General features: G+C 36.3%; 1 protein-coding gene across 3 annotated transcripts in view; it reads right to left on the bottom strand.

The window, feature by feature from the left end:
• The window catches only part of dnm1l (dynamin 1-like), a 61,362-nt gene that overhangs the window by 18,009 nt on the left and 29,694 nt on the right, over positions 1-13,659 (bottom strand). For all 3 annotated transcript variants that reach the window (XM_072552317.1, XM_072552316.1, XM_072552318.1), the window contains 9 exons: positions 11,127-11,289; positions 10,552-10,672; positions 9,243-9,374; positions 8,614-8,820; positions 7,446-7,566; positions 6,960-7,115; positions 5,859-5,948; positions 4,605-4,697; positions 1,221-1,277 (listed from right to left, as the gene is read on the bottom strand). In XM_072552317.1, the coding sequence (XP_072408418.1) occupies positions 1,221-1,277; positions 4,605-4,697; positions 5,859-5,948; positions 6,960-7,115; positions 7,446-7,566; positions 8,614-8,820; positions 9,243-9,374; positions 10,552-10,672; positions 11,127-11,289 (1,140 nt within the window). The remainder of the gene's footprint in view (positions 1-1,220; positions 1,278-4,604; positions 4,698-5,858; positions 5,949-6,959; positions 7,116-7,445; positions 7,567-8,613; positions 8,821-9,242; positions 9,375-10,551; positions 10,673-11,126; positions 11,290-13,659) is intronic.

Below are 13,659 nucleotides of genomic sequence, written 5' to 3' on the forward strand. Positions count from 1 at the left end.
GTGACAGTCCTTGCATGGAATTTTGTAGATGACGTTGGTTTTGTCCATGGGTTGTACTGGGTCTTTTAAGTTTGTTAGTTTTTGTTTGACAAAACCAACGACATCTACAAAATTCCATGCAAGGACTGTCACAAACACTACGTAGGACAAACAGAAAGAAAGTTAGCCATCAGGATACACGATCACTAGCTAGCCACAAAAAGACACGACTCTCTCTCCCTCGTAGCCCTACACACGGATGAAAAAAACCACCATTTCGACTGGGACAACACATCTATCCTGGAACAGGCTAAGCAAAGACATGCCAGAGAATTCCTAGAGGCCTGGCACTCCAACCACAACGCCATAAACAAACATATAGATCTTTTGCCATCTATCAACCCCTCAGAAAACGAACAGGAAATGACATCACCACAAACCCAGGAACCCCATCCAGGAGAAAGATATAAATAGAGAGCAGGAGACAACAGCTTCGCTTCACTTGAAGGTCGCCACTGATGATGTTACCTAGCCAGGTAATGAAACGTCTGGATATCAAACCTACAGCTCAGCGAGCAAACCTACACCCTAAATCAGTTTGTATCTTCAGACCATCTTCCTCAATACCAACAACCAATTTTTCTGTCATCTGCAAACTGGCTAATTTTACCTTCTACATTCACATTCAAGTCATTAATGTACATAAACAGCAAACCGAACCAGATTGTCACAGAAAACAATCAACTGTGGAGACATTTTCACCATTACGATAGCTTCTTATTCCAGGTATTTATTGAATTACTCATCATCTGCCCATCACCTTAAAACATAAGCCTGAGGTTCTTAATCACAATTCCAGTGACCTTACCAGTATACCACCACCTGCCCTTGTAAAAATCATGGTTTGGGTTAGCTATAATAAAAAAAAAAGAGAAATCAGTTCCCTTCACTTCCCACGCTATCCATTAAGTAATGTCATATCCTTCTCAGTTGCTTTTGGTACCTATGTAATTGTTTGCTAAGATTGATACCATGTCACTGTTAACAATTATTTAAGCAGATGCCAAAAATGGGGGAATGAATAGCATTTAGTTTTCCAATTTGATTTTCCAATTGTCAACCATAAATGAACAATTTGTCATGTACAGTAGAGTTTTAAACCTGTGTTTTATCAACTCGTAATGTACAACATTATATATCAACACAATATGCCGCTGACTTTACCTTCCCTCAAACCTCACCTTGTCTCGAGGCAGACCAGAGCCTAGCTCCCTTGCTAAGCGGTTACGCCTTTGCTCCTGAAAAAATGAAACTGTCAAATTCAGTAAATATAGAAGTCAGATTTTTTTAAAATTAAAATCAGATGCGTTTTTCATTTATGGGTGAAGTTATTAAATTTTTACAAGGGAAACACACCAACTTTAGAAACTATTGCACAATATTCTTCCAGATGTCTTTCGGAGCTTTGATGGAACAACTTCCAGCCATTGTATAATAGTGGCTTAGAATTGGCACCTCTCCAGGTCCCCTTATCCATTGGATAAACAATTGGAAGTCCCTTTCAGTGTCTCCCCTATCCTGAAATCAGGAACGCTGTTGCACTGAAATGATGCTCAATACACTACTGCAGCTAGAATTGTAATGGAATCCAGATGAGGTTATCAGCAGGCAGGTACAATTATATCTCAGAGGGAGACACTGTCAATTCAGCATATCAAATAAATTGCTCGAAAAAAAAACTTTTTTTAAGTCAAAGCTTTTCATATTGCACTCATCAGAACCATTTGCAAGATTACCAATAAAGGGAAAAACTAACATTTATACTGTTCAAGGAGGAGAATGCCGAGTGGTTGGCAAGTAGACACTGATTGATAGGGGTGTTCCATGGAGAATGCACCCATTAATACTGATTAACAGTTAACAGCCAGGGCTTTATAAAAATTAGAACCAACCCAGTTGACTAACCAGCAAAGGGCTGTCACCCATTTTGTTGAGTTGAAACTAGCACAGTACATGTTCAGGTTCTTTCTGTCTGCAAAGAACACAGACCTGTGCATGACTATACATAACCTCCAGTAGATACAAGTCTGCCACACTGCAAGCACGAATGACAATCCTAAATTGGTTTCTTTCATCCTATTTATACTTTCATTCAAATTATTTGACTGTGACTTTTTTAAATGATTGTTAGAGAAAAGGTTGAGATTAATTTCATTGTTTTTGGATTTGGAGGAAGGGAAAAAAGTGGTATCATATTCTTGTTATTGAAGTACATTTGTTAGAACATTATCACTGTGCCTTGGTACAGCAAGTTAAAGTATCCTGTGAAGCACTGGTTTATCACCTCTATTCAAGCTTACACATTTTGCTTGGTAACAAGTTACGATGATAAGAGACTTCAAGAAAACGACACATTCCAGATGAATGTAACAAATTATATTATGTGTGTAAAATGGAGATGGAGGAGATTATAATGCCTTGAAAACAATTCTTTTTAAGTTGGTAAGATAATGAGTAATGAGATGAGGATAATGCAGGATTTGGAAAAGTATGAAGAAGCATTCTTGCTCTGAATGTGAGAATTCTTAGCATATCAGAAATCCACAGTCTAATGAGTGATTGAGCTTAATTATTGCGAAGTCTGTAAATAAATTAGGCTACATTGTTTAGTTGCTGTTCAATGTCATTGTTATATTAATTTTATATACCAAATGCGTGTTATCTAAAACCACACACACACCCAAATTGCTCAAAAATTATTGAAAATCTAACAAACTTATATAGTGATAGCAACTGTGAGAAAGAATCCATGAACAGTACATTAGTTGACTTTTCTGCCCGTGATGTGCCTACACCAAAGAGGCCACAGTGACCTGAACACCCTCCTTCTGTGCTGTAGCAATGTTGTGGTTCTCTGAACTCCAGTCCATTCTAGACTTACCAGTTGGAGGATCTTAGCCTTTAATTATTATCCCTATCTCCTAATCTTTCTTTATATGATTGGCTCAGCAAGAACTGGCAGCAATATGTGGAAAGTCTGTTTGAAATTTGTTCCTCTGGGGAGCCTTGCTGAAATACTGGAAACCCTATAGAGAGCACTGAATAAGATTTTCATACTCATTAGCAAGTCTGGTTGCAATGCTACAAGCAAGACGACAGAACTCAAAAGGAAGCAGAGGGGCATTGGAAGACTGCTTAAGGTGAGAATGTAAGAGACCATGAGTCAAACGCGAGCATGCTGATCAACATTCAGAAATAACAGGACACTGGGACACCAAAGGTGGATTTTGTATTACAATGGAATTTCTACCAGAAAGCAACTGAAAACTTTGAAATTGATGCAGGTTAATTGTACAACCCTAGATCATTTGATAACAAAAAGATAGCTCTTCACTATCCAACAAGTCTACACCAGTTCTTTTCTAGATCAATACAAAATTAATCCTACTGCCCTGCATTTTGTTATACTTCAAATACTTAGCCAGCTTTCCCCAATACATGTAACAGTTTAGTTTGACAAAGCAGTTTATGCTTCAACAGCTCCAGGAGTAAATAATTTTTTCCTTCTTCAATTAATTTGATGACATCTTATTATAAAACTCCAAATCAGAGGAGAGTCTTTTGCTTTCAGTCAATATTTTTAAAAATCTAACTGCTTATATTTTTGTTCAAATCTAAATAACCCTCATACTTGAAGTCTCTTTCATCATTGCTCCCAACCATGACATATTCTACTTTATGGTGTAACATATTTTTTAGTTGCAAAGCATCCTCTTTAATGCAGGTTGCCTTATATATGAGTCAACTTTGCAATTTTCTGTAATTGTCAAAGTATATGGACAACATTAATATAATTATAAAACAGATTTGCAATCCAATATTTACCAATATTTGGTAGTGAAAAGTTCAGAAATCAGTACTTTCATATTGGCACCAATTGCCAATAGCAGGCACTCCAAGGTCAAAAACCAAAGAAAATTCAGCCCATTAGCATTACTTCAAATGCAAAAATAATTAAGTCTAAGAAAGGCACCTCATTATAAACCAGACAATTACCTCAATGTCCTCAGTGTCTGAGAATATTAATTTAATGCCAATATTAAAACTACGTATCATTTGGCAAAATAGGAAAGCTTACTCTGAGGGAAAAATAATTATTGCCAAAAGATAATATTTTTAATTTTAAAAATTATGTCAAAAGGTGTTGTTCAAGTGACCACTCCACTGAGTTTCTTGATTTCAAGACATAAATTTTCTCTATCAGAATTCTTCTTCAAATTTGTTCTCAGAGTGAAAATGGAAGACACTTTCAAACAAATGTAAAGATTCACGGCAATGAGTGACATTTTCAAAGTAGTCTTATACACAGAAAGCTTAAAAGTTACCTTCCTTTCAGTGCAATATTAATGAATACCCTAAACCTTATTACTGAAATGCTTGGACAATAACAAATTACGAAGAATTATTGTCAGTGCTTACTGTTATCCCTTGGGTTCGAACAGAATGTTAAATAAAAACGTGAGATATTTGCAGAAGAAAGGCCATATAATATTTTTGTCAGAATTAGAAAGTAGGAATGCATACTGAGTAAGAAGCATTTTACAAACTTGATGCATGAATCTTACCTCTATGTTACTGTTCAAAACACCACAGGCATCTGCAAAGTCAGGGTGTTTTGTATTGATGTACGCAAGTTCAATGGCTACTAGGTTGTGGACCTAGAAGTGATTTTAAAAAAATCTTTGTGTAAAGGTGTAAATTAATAAATCACCCATAGATTAAGCTGACCTATTTCTTTGTATCTTTAGAGCTAAAAGACCTTTAAAAACAATAATAACAAAATTATAGCAAATCCACAAGAGCTTTACAATTTTATAGTTTCACAAATTACCTGATACATAGTGGGATAGCATATTTGCATCAACACTACATGCCAGCAACACACTGTAACCAATATAAATATATAGACAAGCACAGGATACAAACTAATAAACTAAACAAAACAAAACTCTTTGAAAAGCTTTACTTTTGTCCTTCATTGTTGCGACAACATAGTAAATCTTGTCTGAGAGACAAACCTAGATCACTAAAAACATAGGGAGATGGTGACACAGTGCTGAGCCACTAGTGGATCAAGCAATGCTTTGAGGATATGTGCTGAAATCTCACCTTGGCAACTGGTGGAATTTAGAATCATCTAATAAATCTGGAGTTGAAAGCTGGTATCAGTAATAATATCATGAGACTATTATTGATTATTGTAAAAAAAACAGCTGGTTTATTTAATGTCCTTTAAGAAAGGAAATCTGCTATCCTTACATGGTCTGGCCGAAATGTGACTCCATACCCACAGCAATGAGGTTGATTTGACAATGGCATGACAAGCCATTCAAGTTAAGAGCAATTCAGTACAAGCAGAAAATGCTGGCCTTCACAAGTATTCTATGCTGATTTTCTCTAATTTTCCCCTCCTTTGCTGTAAGGTAATGTCTGAAATTCAGTTAGTATTTCCCTATAATGGATGATTACAATTAATAATTAACCTTCTGGGAGAATTTACCTATTTGCATTCCACGATACTGATACAGCATGCTGAACCCCACACTAACTAGTGACTGGTTAATTTCTACAGATGACTCACATCTGTGAGGAATTTCCCTTGGAGATCAAAGCTTTATTGTAAACTAAAAGATTTTCAAATAAATTATAATCAATGTGATATTAAGTGAAAATGAAGAAAAAAACAATCCTAACTACGAGACTAATGAAACATTGATCACAGTCATGAAGGAGCAAGAACAGAAATTTAATTTACATCGGGTCTGCTTCCTATAAAAATGTGCAGATAGAATATTACCATGTTTATTGTAGAAACTTACCATATCATTAGTAACAGGTAATCTCCTGCGCAACAACGATGTCACAACCTCGACTATGGCATCATGGAGTTTTGGAAATCGGAGCAATTCCTAAATAGGGAACACAAAATACAAGATACAACATCACCATTTCAAAATTCAGTTCAAATAAAACACTTTATTACTGCAAGTAAAAGAATAATAAAACTTCAGTACTGCTGAACAGAACAATTTCATTTAAATCAGGTCTAGGACAGTACAAGTACTCAAACTGCTCATAGTTAACAAATTTTGAGTTCTTTGTTTCTGAGGTAAATACAAACTTCCAGATTGTGAACATTTGAGCAGGTACATTTATTGTCAATGATTCTGCCATTTCTTTTTAATAATAGGTACTATTTCTCAACAAACCGCCCTGAGCTACGTAGCAATGAGTCACTTAAGTGTGACGATGCTGTTCCTTTAACAAGGTTGTGTTGTCCCTGTTTTTTTTTCAAAAGCATTATATGAGGCAGAGTTGTCAACATGTCTGCAGTTATCTATTTGAAAAGGATTTCAAGCTTTTAAGAAAAACACTTGTACAATGAAAGGGGAGTGGTTAGTTCTCCCAGCTCGGCTTTTATCTGGTTTGGTTTGGTTTTAACAAGCAGTCAGTTTTTTTTGAGGCTGCTGGTCAAAGAAACATCTCCATGGAAGAAGGTGTTCCACGCTGAATCTCTCTGCCATCTCTCTTCTGTAAGACAGTGTTTTGATTTTTCCTTTTTTGCCAAGAGGTGTTTATAGGGATTGTTGCAGGAATTTGGAACAGCATCATTAAGTTAGGATAGTCTGATTTTTGGATAAATTAGGTTATTCTGTATTCTGTTCGCTTTTGTTTGGTATTCTGGAAATAAATTCTGTTTTGCTTAAAAGCAAGTGGTTGGGGCAACTGCATCCCTCCTGGAATATCTGGGTTACACCTGCTTAAAACAACTAGCAAAGTTAGAATCCAGGCAACTTTCTTAAAATGTTTTGAGCCTGGTCTAGCCTGGTCCAGAAGTCAATTCCCCCCCAAGAATATCTTCGGCAACCACTATTTTAAATGACAAACAGCCCCAAAGACCAACTGAGTGGTCCATGTACCTGCGTACTGTATGTGCTGCAGTGCTGTATAATCCTCTGCATTTCCTCATGGACCAATTCAACACATCTTAAACTGGGCTCCTCCAAGCGTTTGATTTGTCGTTTCACTAACAACTCAAAAGAGATTTCAGGGACAAAAAGTGCTGGACGTGGACCCTAAACAAAACAGAACTGGTAACAATTCGTTCTTCCAGAGATTAAAAAAAAGACATTTTTTTTTAAAAAAAAGAGCTGGACAGATCAGTAAGGACACACAATGTGGAAAGGATATACAATTAAAATCATTGGGGATTTTGTACAGTTATCAATGAGGATGTTTTGCATTTTGTAATAATGAATAGAGAAAATGCCATCATGATGAAAGCAGGCAAGCATATCAAGCATGTGTAAGGATGAAGGAAAATAAAGTACACATTGCAAAACTGGGCCAGCAAAAGACAATTGCAATGGAAAGACAACATTTTCCTAGTTATGCTGAATACTCACAGTGGCATTTCTAATTGCAGTGAGAATGTCAATAGTGTTGAGACCACCTAACGCATCTACTGATTCTAAAGTACGTCCGAAAGTTTCATGAAAAATGTAGCATATTCGCGCTCCACCACAACTAGAAAGAAAATGAAATTGAGAATGCAAGGCAGTTCTACAATCACTGAAATCCTTTACTGAAACCACATTACACAGAAATTGTTTTTCATTTACTTTACGTGCAATTAGCAGTACCCATATCCAGATTCCTCAAGTATCACATTTACGCCATATTGGCATTTAATTAGTTGAAATTATACACTCACTAAAATAAAGTGCAAAAAACAACAGAACTAGGTAAAATTTGCTAATTAACACAATGACAGAAATGGAAAAATAGCAATCAATAATTTAAGAAATGTTTTCTTGGATTCTCCATTACGCTAGGTTTCTGAAATTAATGCATGTCATCTATACGTATAATATACTGAATACATCTAATTTGAGTCCAACAGGCACAAACAAAAGGGAGGTAGCTGCATACAATACTTTCAACAGCACCTGTCATGACAGTGTAGGTTATGTTTGTGTCAAAACTATGTAATATAAAGGAGAATATCACAACTAAACCTCCTCCAGCTATGAGTTAACTTATTTCTCTTGCATTTGGAAATCAGACATTTGGATGTCAGCGCTGATTTGGTTTAACCAATGCCTAATGCAACTGATATTTTACTAAGGATGGCTAAATGAGAGCACCTTTCCATCCAGTAGCAGGGCTTTATATCTCTAAACATTGTAAGTGATTGGTTCACTTTTTTATATTTCTATAAATTAATGTTGACAGCTGCAGCCGTTTAAGGAGTTGCTACATGTCTTATTTAACACTTAACAGACAGAGCTGTCATAAATTAAACACTAGGGAAAGTTTTTAATTATCTCATAGACCACACGTATTAACAGGATTAACGTATTAACACGTATTACAATGTTCTGGCCCACCAATGAGGTCATCAGGCATCATAGTTTTGTCATCCTAAAACAAAATGAACCATGGAGTTCATATATTATTTTTTAATCCATATTTGCAACATTTTGTAGAAAAATACTTAGCAAAGTTAAATCTTAATAAATGATATCTTTATTAATTGAAATTAGTAGGTTAATAAAGTATCAGCATGCTTACAGTTCTGAAGTTTCAATATATTTTGCTGTTCCCTCAATTGTGTGGCAATACTCGGCTGCAAACTTGGTAATGAGCTGCAGCAATGTTGCACTTTTGTCCCCCACTGGTTCACCGTAGCTGTTCAGTAAAGACTGATACTGAGCAGCAAGGACATTTATTCTGGTCTTAAGTTCTGGTAAGCAATCTCGGATATGGTGCATTAGCAATCTGCAAAAATAACATTAAACATTTTCATAAAATTCTCCCAGGACTAATGCTTTCGGGAAAATGAAATTACATTTAATTACAAAACTCAATTCCTGCTGTACACGTGCTTAATTTTACAGGTAGAACATCTAATTGTTACGCGTGTCTGGTACAGGTAACCCCTATTCCTTGAAGAAATCTTAATGTAAAGACCACCAACATTTTTAAGAAAACCAGCTAAACCATGGTTTAATGGTAACCATTGGAAACAAGAAGGAAATATAGCAATTATGATGGCAGAGACACTGCCACAGAATTTAACAGAAGCCACTGAGGGCTACAGTGACTAGACAAAGGAGCAACCACTGGAACATGACATTCACAGAAACAAACTTTGCACTTTGGTTCCTTTAGAAAGATATATCAGTTTAGCAAAATATTACCTATTCAACGTTTTGGCCAAATACTTGGTTCCATTTCTGTTAGCAAGAGAAGGGTATTTCTTCTGTAAAAAAGCATGCTCATCCTTTAAAGCATCTGCTACAGTTTTCTTATTGTTGATATCTAGCTGACTCCTGAAGGATATACACAAATATGTTTGAAATTGGAATATGCAATCAATCCCCGAAGAAACTGGAATAAGCAAAATGGTGTATTTTCGTTAATGTCAACATATTCTAGTGAAAATGCAATACACATGCAGTTTCGCTTATTTCAAAACAACAGTAAGCATGCATTATAATTTTTCTCCAGCTCCAACATGTTTGAGATCTTGATCTCAACAAGTTTGCAAGAATATGGAGGTAAAATATATGCTTTCCTTTCTAACTGCAGTGAAAGCAATGTTGTCGGCAAAGCAATGGAACAGGAAATAACCTTTCCAGATTAGAAAAAGATAAGACAGCCTCAGCCCAGGCCTTTCCAAATGAGATAATTACTATAAAGTAGACAACCCAGGAGGATTCTCTTGTTGCTCCGTACCCTTAGAGATGTAGAAATGTAACTAACATGAGAAATTCAGCATAGAAGCTTTTCAAGACTGAAGCAGAATCTGCTTCAGAATCAGAATCAGAAACTGCTACACATAAATAGGGCATGTCTTCCCACCCTCAATTAAACATAATCCGTTCCTAACCGAATACATAGAGGCCTTTTATGATTGAGAGATCAGACAAATGACCTACTTCATAACATCTATGAACATTGCTGAAAATTTTGACTATTATCTGGCTTGACCAGTCTTAGACTTTTCCTTTGATTTCAGAGAAGAAAATTATTGTCTGCGCGGGCCTGCTCACTTAAAATTTCTCATATTAAAAATTATTTGTTCATTTTTCTTTGCACCTACCTCAGCTTTTACTGTTCAATTATTATACCATGAACTTCCAAAAAAAAAGAGATTAAAAATTATATATCTTCATTACTCAGAAGTTTATTGTGTTCCTTGAGCAAATAGATATTGAGATAAATTGTTGTCTATAGACAAGCAAAATATGATTGGTTGGTTTGGATCTGGGAACACTTCAATCAGTGACAAAGTACACATCTGTAAAAGTGGCAATTGATTATGTGGGCAGTTATTTTGTCACTATCCTACGTGTAGATTTTTGGTACTCTTCAAGTGGAATGTTATTTTAATTTATATTGTAAGATGTAGCCATTTGACCAAAAGTAGCTCTTTAGCCAGCTAGTAATGCTTCAACAAGAAGTGTAGAAGTTAAAATTCAATAATAACTGGAAATTGTTATATACCTGCTGACAATTCCAATGATACCCAATTTGACTGGAATAACTCTTCCCATAAGCACGTCCATAGCATCAGTGCCAGCATCCATAAGATCCAGTTTCGTGATAACAGCAAGCGTTCGCCGTCCTGTATTTAGATGGATTGAGGCAATGCAATTGATGAAGCGTTTCAATGCAGTGTAAAACACACACTAATTAAAAATTCATATTCTCCTTCTCCTGCATTCATCCCTCACAGTTTCTCTTTCTCACATCGCATAACAGCATTAGTAAAGCATGCAGTATATTTCCAGGATATTTCTGAAGAGACATGTTAACAGAGAATGTACAGTGGATGGCAATCTCCTTTGCCAAGAAGCCTGTCTGGGACTGGTGAAAACAGTCTCTCAAGCAGAGGGGAAGCTAACCCGTTTCGATGCCTTTGAGTGTATTGCTCAAGCTTAGAGGTTTTCATTATAATGCTGTTATGGGAAGCCTAAGAGTGATCCGAAAATAGGTCTGTAGGTTTAAACTCTGATGCTATCACTAGAGGTCTGTGCTCTCGAGATGTTGTTTTTCAACAATCTCCTCTACCATCTTACCTTCTGGATCTGCTTCCCTGGCAATTTTAAGTGACTCAGAGGTTGCCATGTCAGTATTGGCAGCAGTGACAGATAAGATGATTGAGTTTGGATTGCTGATGTAGCGTAGTATCAGGTCTTTTATCTGCACTTCTATGTCTCGGGGTTGATCACCCACAGGTACCTGAAGAGATAGTGTTATGTTGAATATTAATTTTTAAGAAGTACCAGAATATGGATCTGTGTCTTCTCAAAATAAAAAAAAAATTACGTCATTCAGAACCCCAGACTATAACTTTTCACTGCTGGGGCATGATCAACATTAACATGGTTCAGAAAGAAATCACCTCTTTGTCCCCTCAGCAAGAGAAGTGATGCATAAAATATGGGATTCAGAATAGAAATTATTTTTTAAAATGCTGTTTTAAAGTTTCAAAAACTCTAGTTCTGGAAACTCTGATAACTGTAATATACATTTGTTCCAAGTAATCTAAATTCTAGACTTGGAACTTTAATCTACAAACGCAAGGTCAATACTTGAGGCAGTTTGTCTTGAACAGGAAAAGTATTGCCAAACAAATAAATATATTGGTGGCTGCCCATAGCCAGATGAGAAAAATGATTAAACTAATATTATAATCAAATATATGAAGTTTAATTGTAATATATATTCCCTTTAGAGATATTAAATAAATTCAAATTAACATCAAATTTCCAAACTTTCTTCGGTTTATTTATCGGATGTGGGCATAGCTGGCTGGGCCAGTATTATTGACTATGCCTAATTGTCCTATGATCTCAGTGACTCACTGGGGCTATTTCAAAGCACAGTTAAGCGTCAACCACATTGCAGTGGGTCACGTATGTAGATCAGAGCAGGTAAGGGTGACAGATTTCCTTCCCTTAAATGGACATGAGTGAACAGATTTTGTTTTTGTGACACTTGGCAGTGGTCACAATTAAACTACCTTTGAGTTCCAGATTTTTTTCTAAAGTCTGATTTTTTTTGTGATCACCTTACATAGAGTTATAAGCACAATACTGAACTAACTGTTGTTTGCATCAACATAATAAGCATGACAACAAGGCAAGATTTGTTGTGCTGAAAATAAGTCAGTTACTACACATTTCTTTTCTGGAACATTTCAGTAATGAATTGTTTTGATACCGATGGCAAGTTTTTATCATTCAGCATTTCCTCCATTTTGTGTAGTTTGTAAATGCAACAGTGTGGCAGTGAACTAGATTGAGTAGAATAATCAGGGAAAATTCCTGATTTATGTTCAGTTAACTGACCTCAAAAAAGGTAGTGCCAGAGATGGTTTTAATTTGCTTTTATATTTTGGATAGGGAGAGAGCAAGAGGGAGTCACCTCGTCTACTATTCCTGATATCTGTTCCATAACACAGAGTCATACAGCATGGAAACATGCCTGTTGATCTAACTTGTAATAGCAACCAAATTTCCCAAACTAGTCCCACTTGCCGTTTGGCCCAAATCCCTCTAAACCTTTCCTATTCAAATGTCTTTTAAATATTGTAACTGTACCTGAATTACTATTTCCTCCGGCAGTTCATTCCACATACAAACCACCCTGTATGAAAATGTTATCCCTCAGGTCCTTTTTAAGTCTTTTTGCTCTCGCCTTAAAAATATGCCTCCTAAGTTTGAACTCTCCTATCCTTGGGAAAAAGGACATCTGCCATTCACCTTATCTATACCCCTCATGATTTTAAAAACCTCCACAAGGTCACTTCTCAACCTACGATGCTCCAGTGAACGAAGTCCCAGTCCATCCAGTCTCCCCTTATAAGTCAAACCCTGCAGTCTTGGCAACATCCTTGTAAATCTCTTCTGAACTCTCTTCAAATTTAATAATATCCTTCCTATAGCAAAGTAACCAGAACTGTACACAGTACACCAAAAAGTAGCCTTAGCAACATTCTGTACAACCTCAACATGACTTCCCAACTCCTATACTCAATAGTCTGAGCAATGAAAACAAGCATGATAAACACCTTAACCACTATGTCTACCTGTGACGCAACTTTCAAAGAAGTATGTACCTGAACCTCTAGGTTTCTGTTCGACAACACTACCTTCTGCCACTCCTCAGGCCGTTGGCCCAATAGATCAAGATCCCTTTGTAATTTTAGGTAACCTTCTTTACTGTCAAGCAAGTGAGAAATTGGATTCTGTGAAACAACTGCCTCAGTTGAACAGCTTGTCAATGTCAACCTTTTCTAAGAAAAATGGTCACTTGGGCACTTCCACGGAAACGTATTTTTAAATCAACTTGTGCCAATACACCTCTGGAGAAGGTGGGGCTTGAATCCAGCCCACTGGCAAAAGTAGGGATATTATCCCCTCATCCCTAGAACTATAACCTTGCGTGTTTAATATTTTAGGGCAGGAAAGAAGAAAGCTGTCAAAATAGGTAGAAAAAGTTAAATGAAATAGGACAGAAACAGCTAATGAAAGATTGGATGCAATTCATGCTACCTTTCACAGTAATTATTGGATCAGTTGTGCATGGTACCTTGATGAACATTAA

This window comes from Chiloscyllium punctatum, chromosome 32 (genome assembly GCF_047496795.1).
Source record: "Chiloscyllium punctatum isolate Juve2018m chromosome 32, sChiPun1.3, whole genome shotgun sequence".
Classification (NCBI taxonomy): Eukaryota; Metazoa; Chordata; class Chondrichthyes; order Orectolobiformes; family Hemiscylliidae; genus Chiloscyllium; species Chiloscyllium punctatum.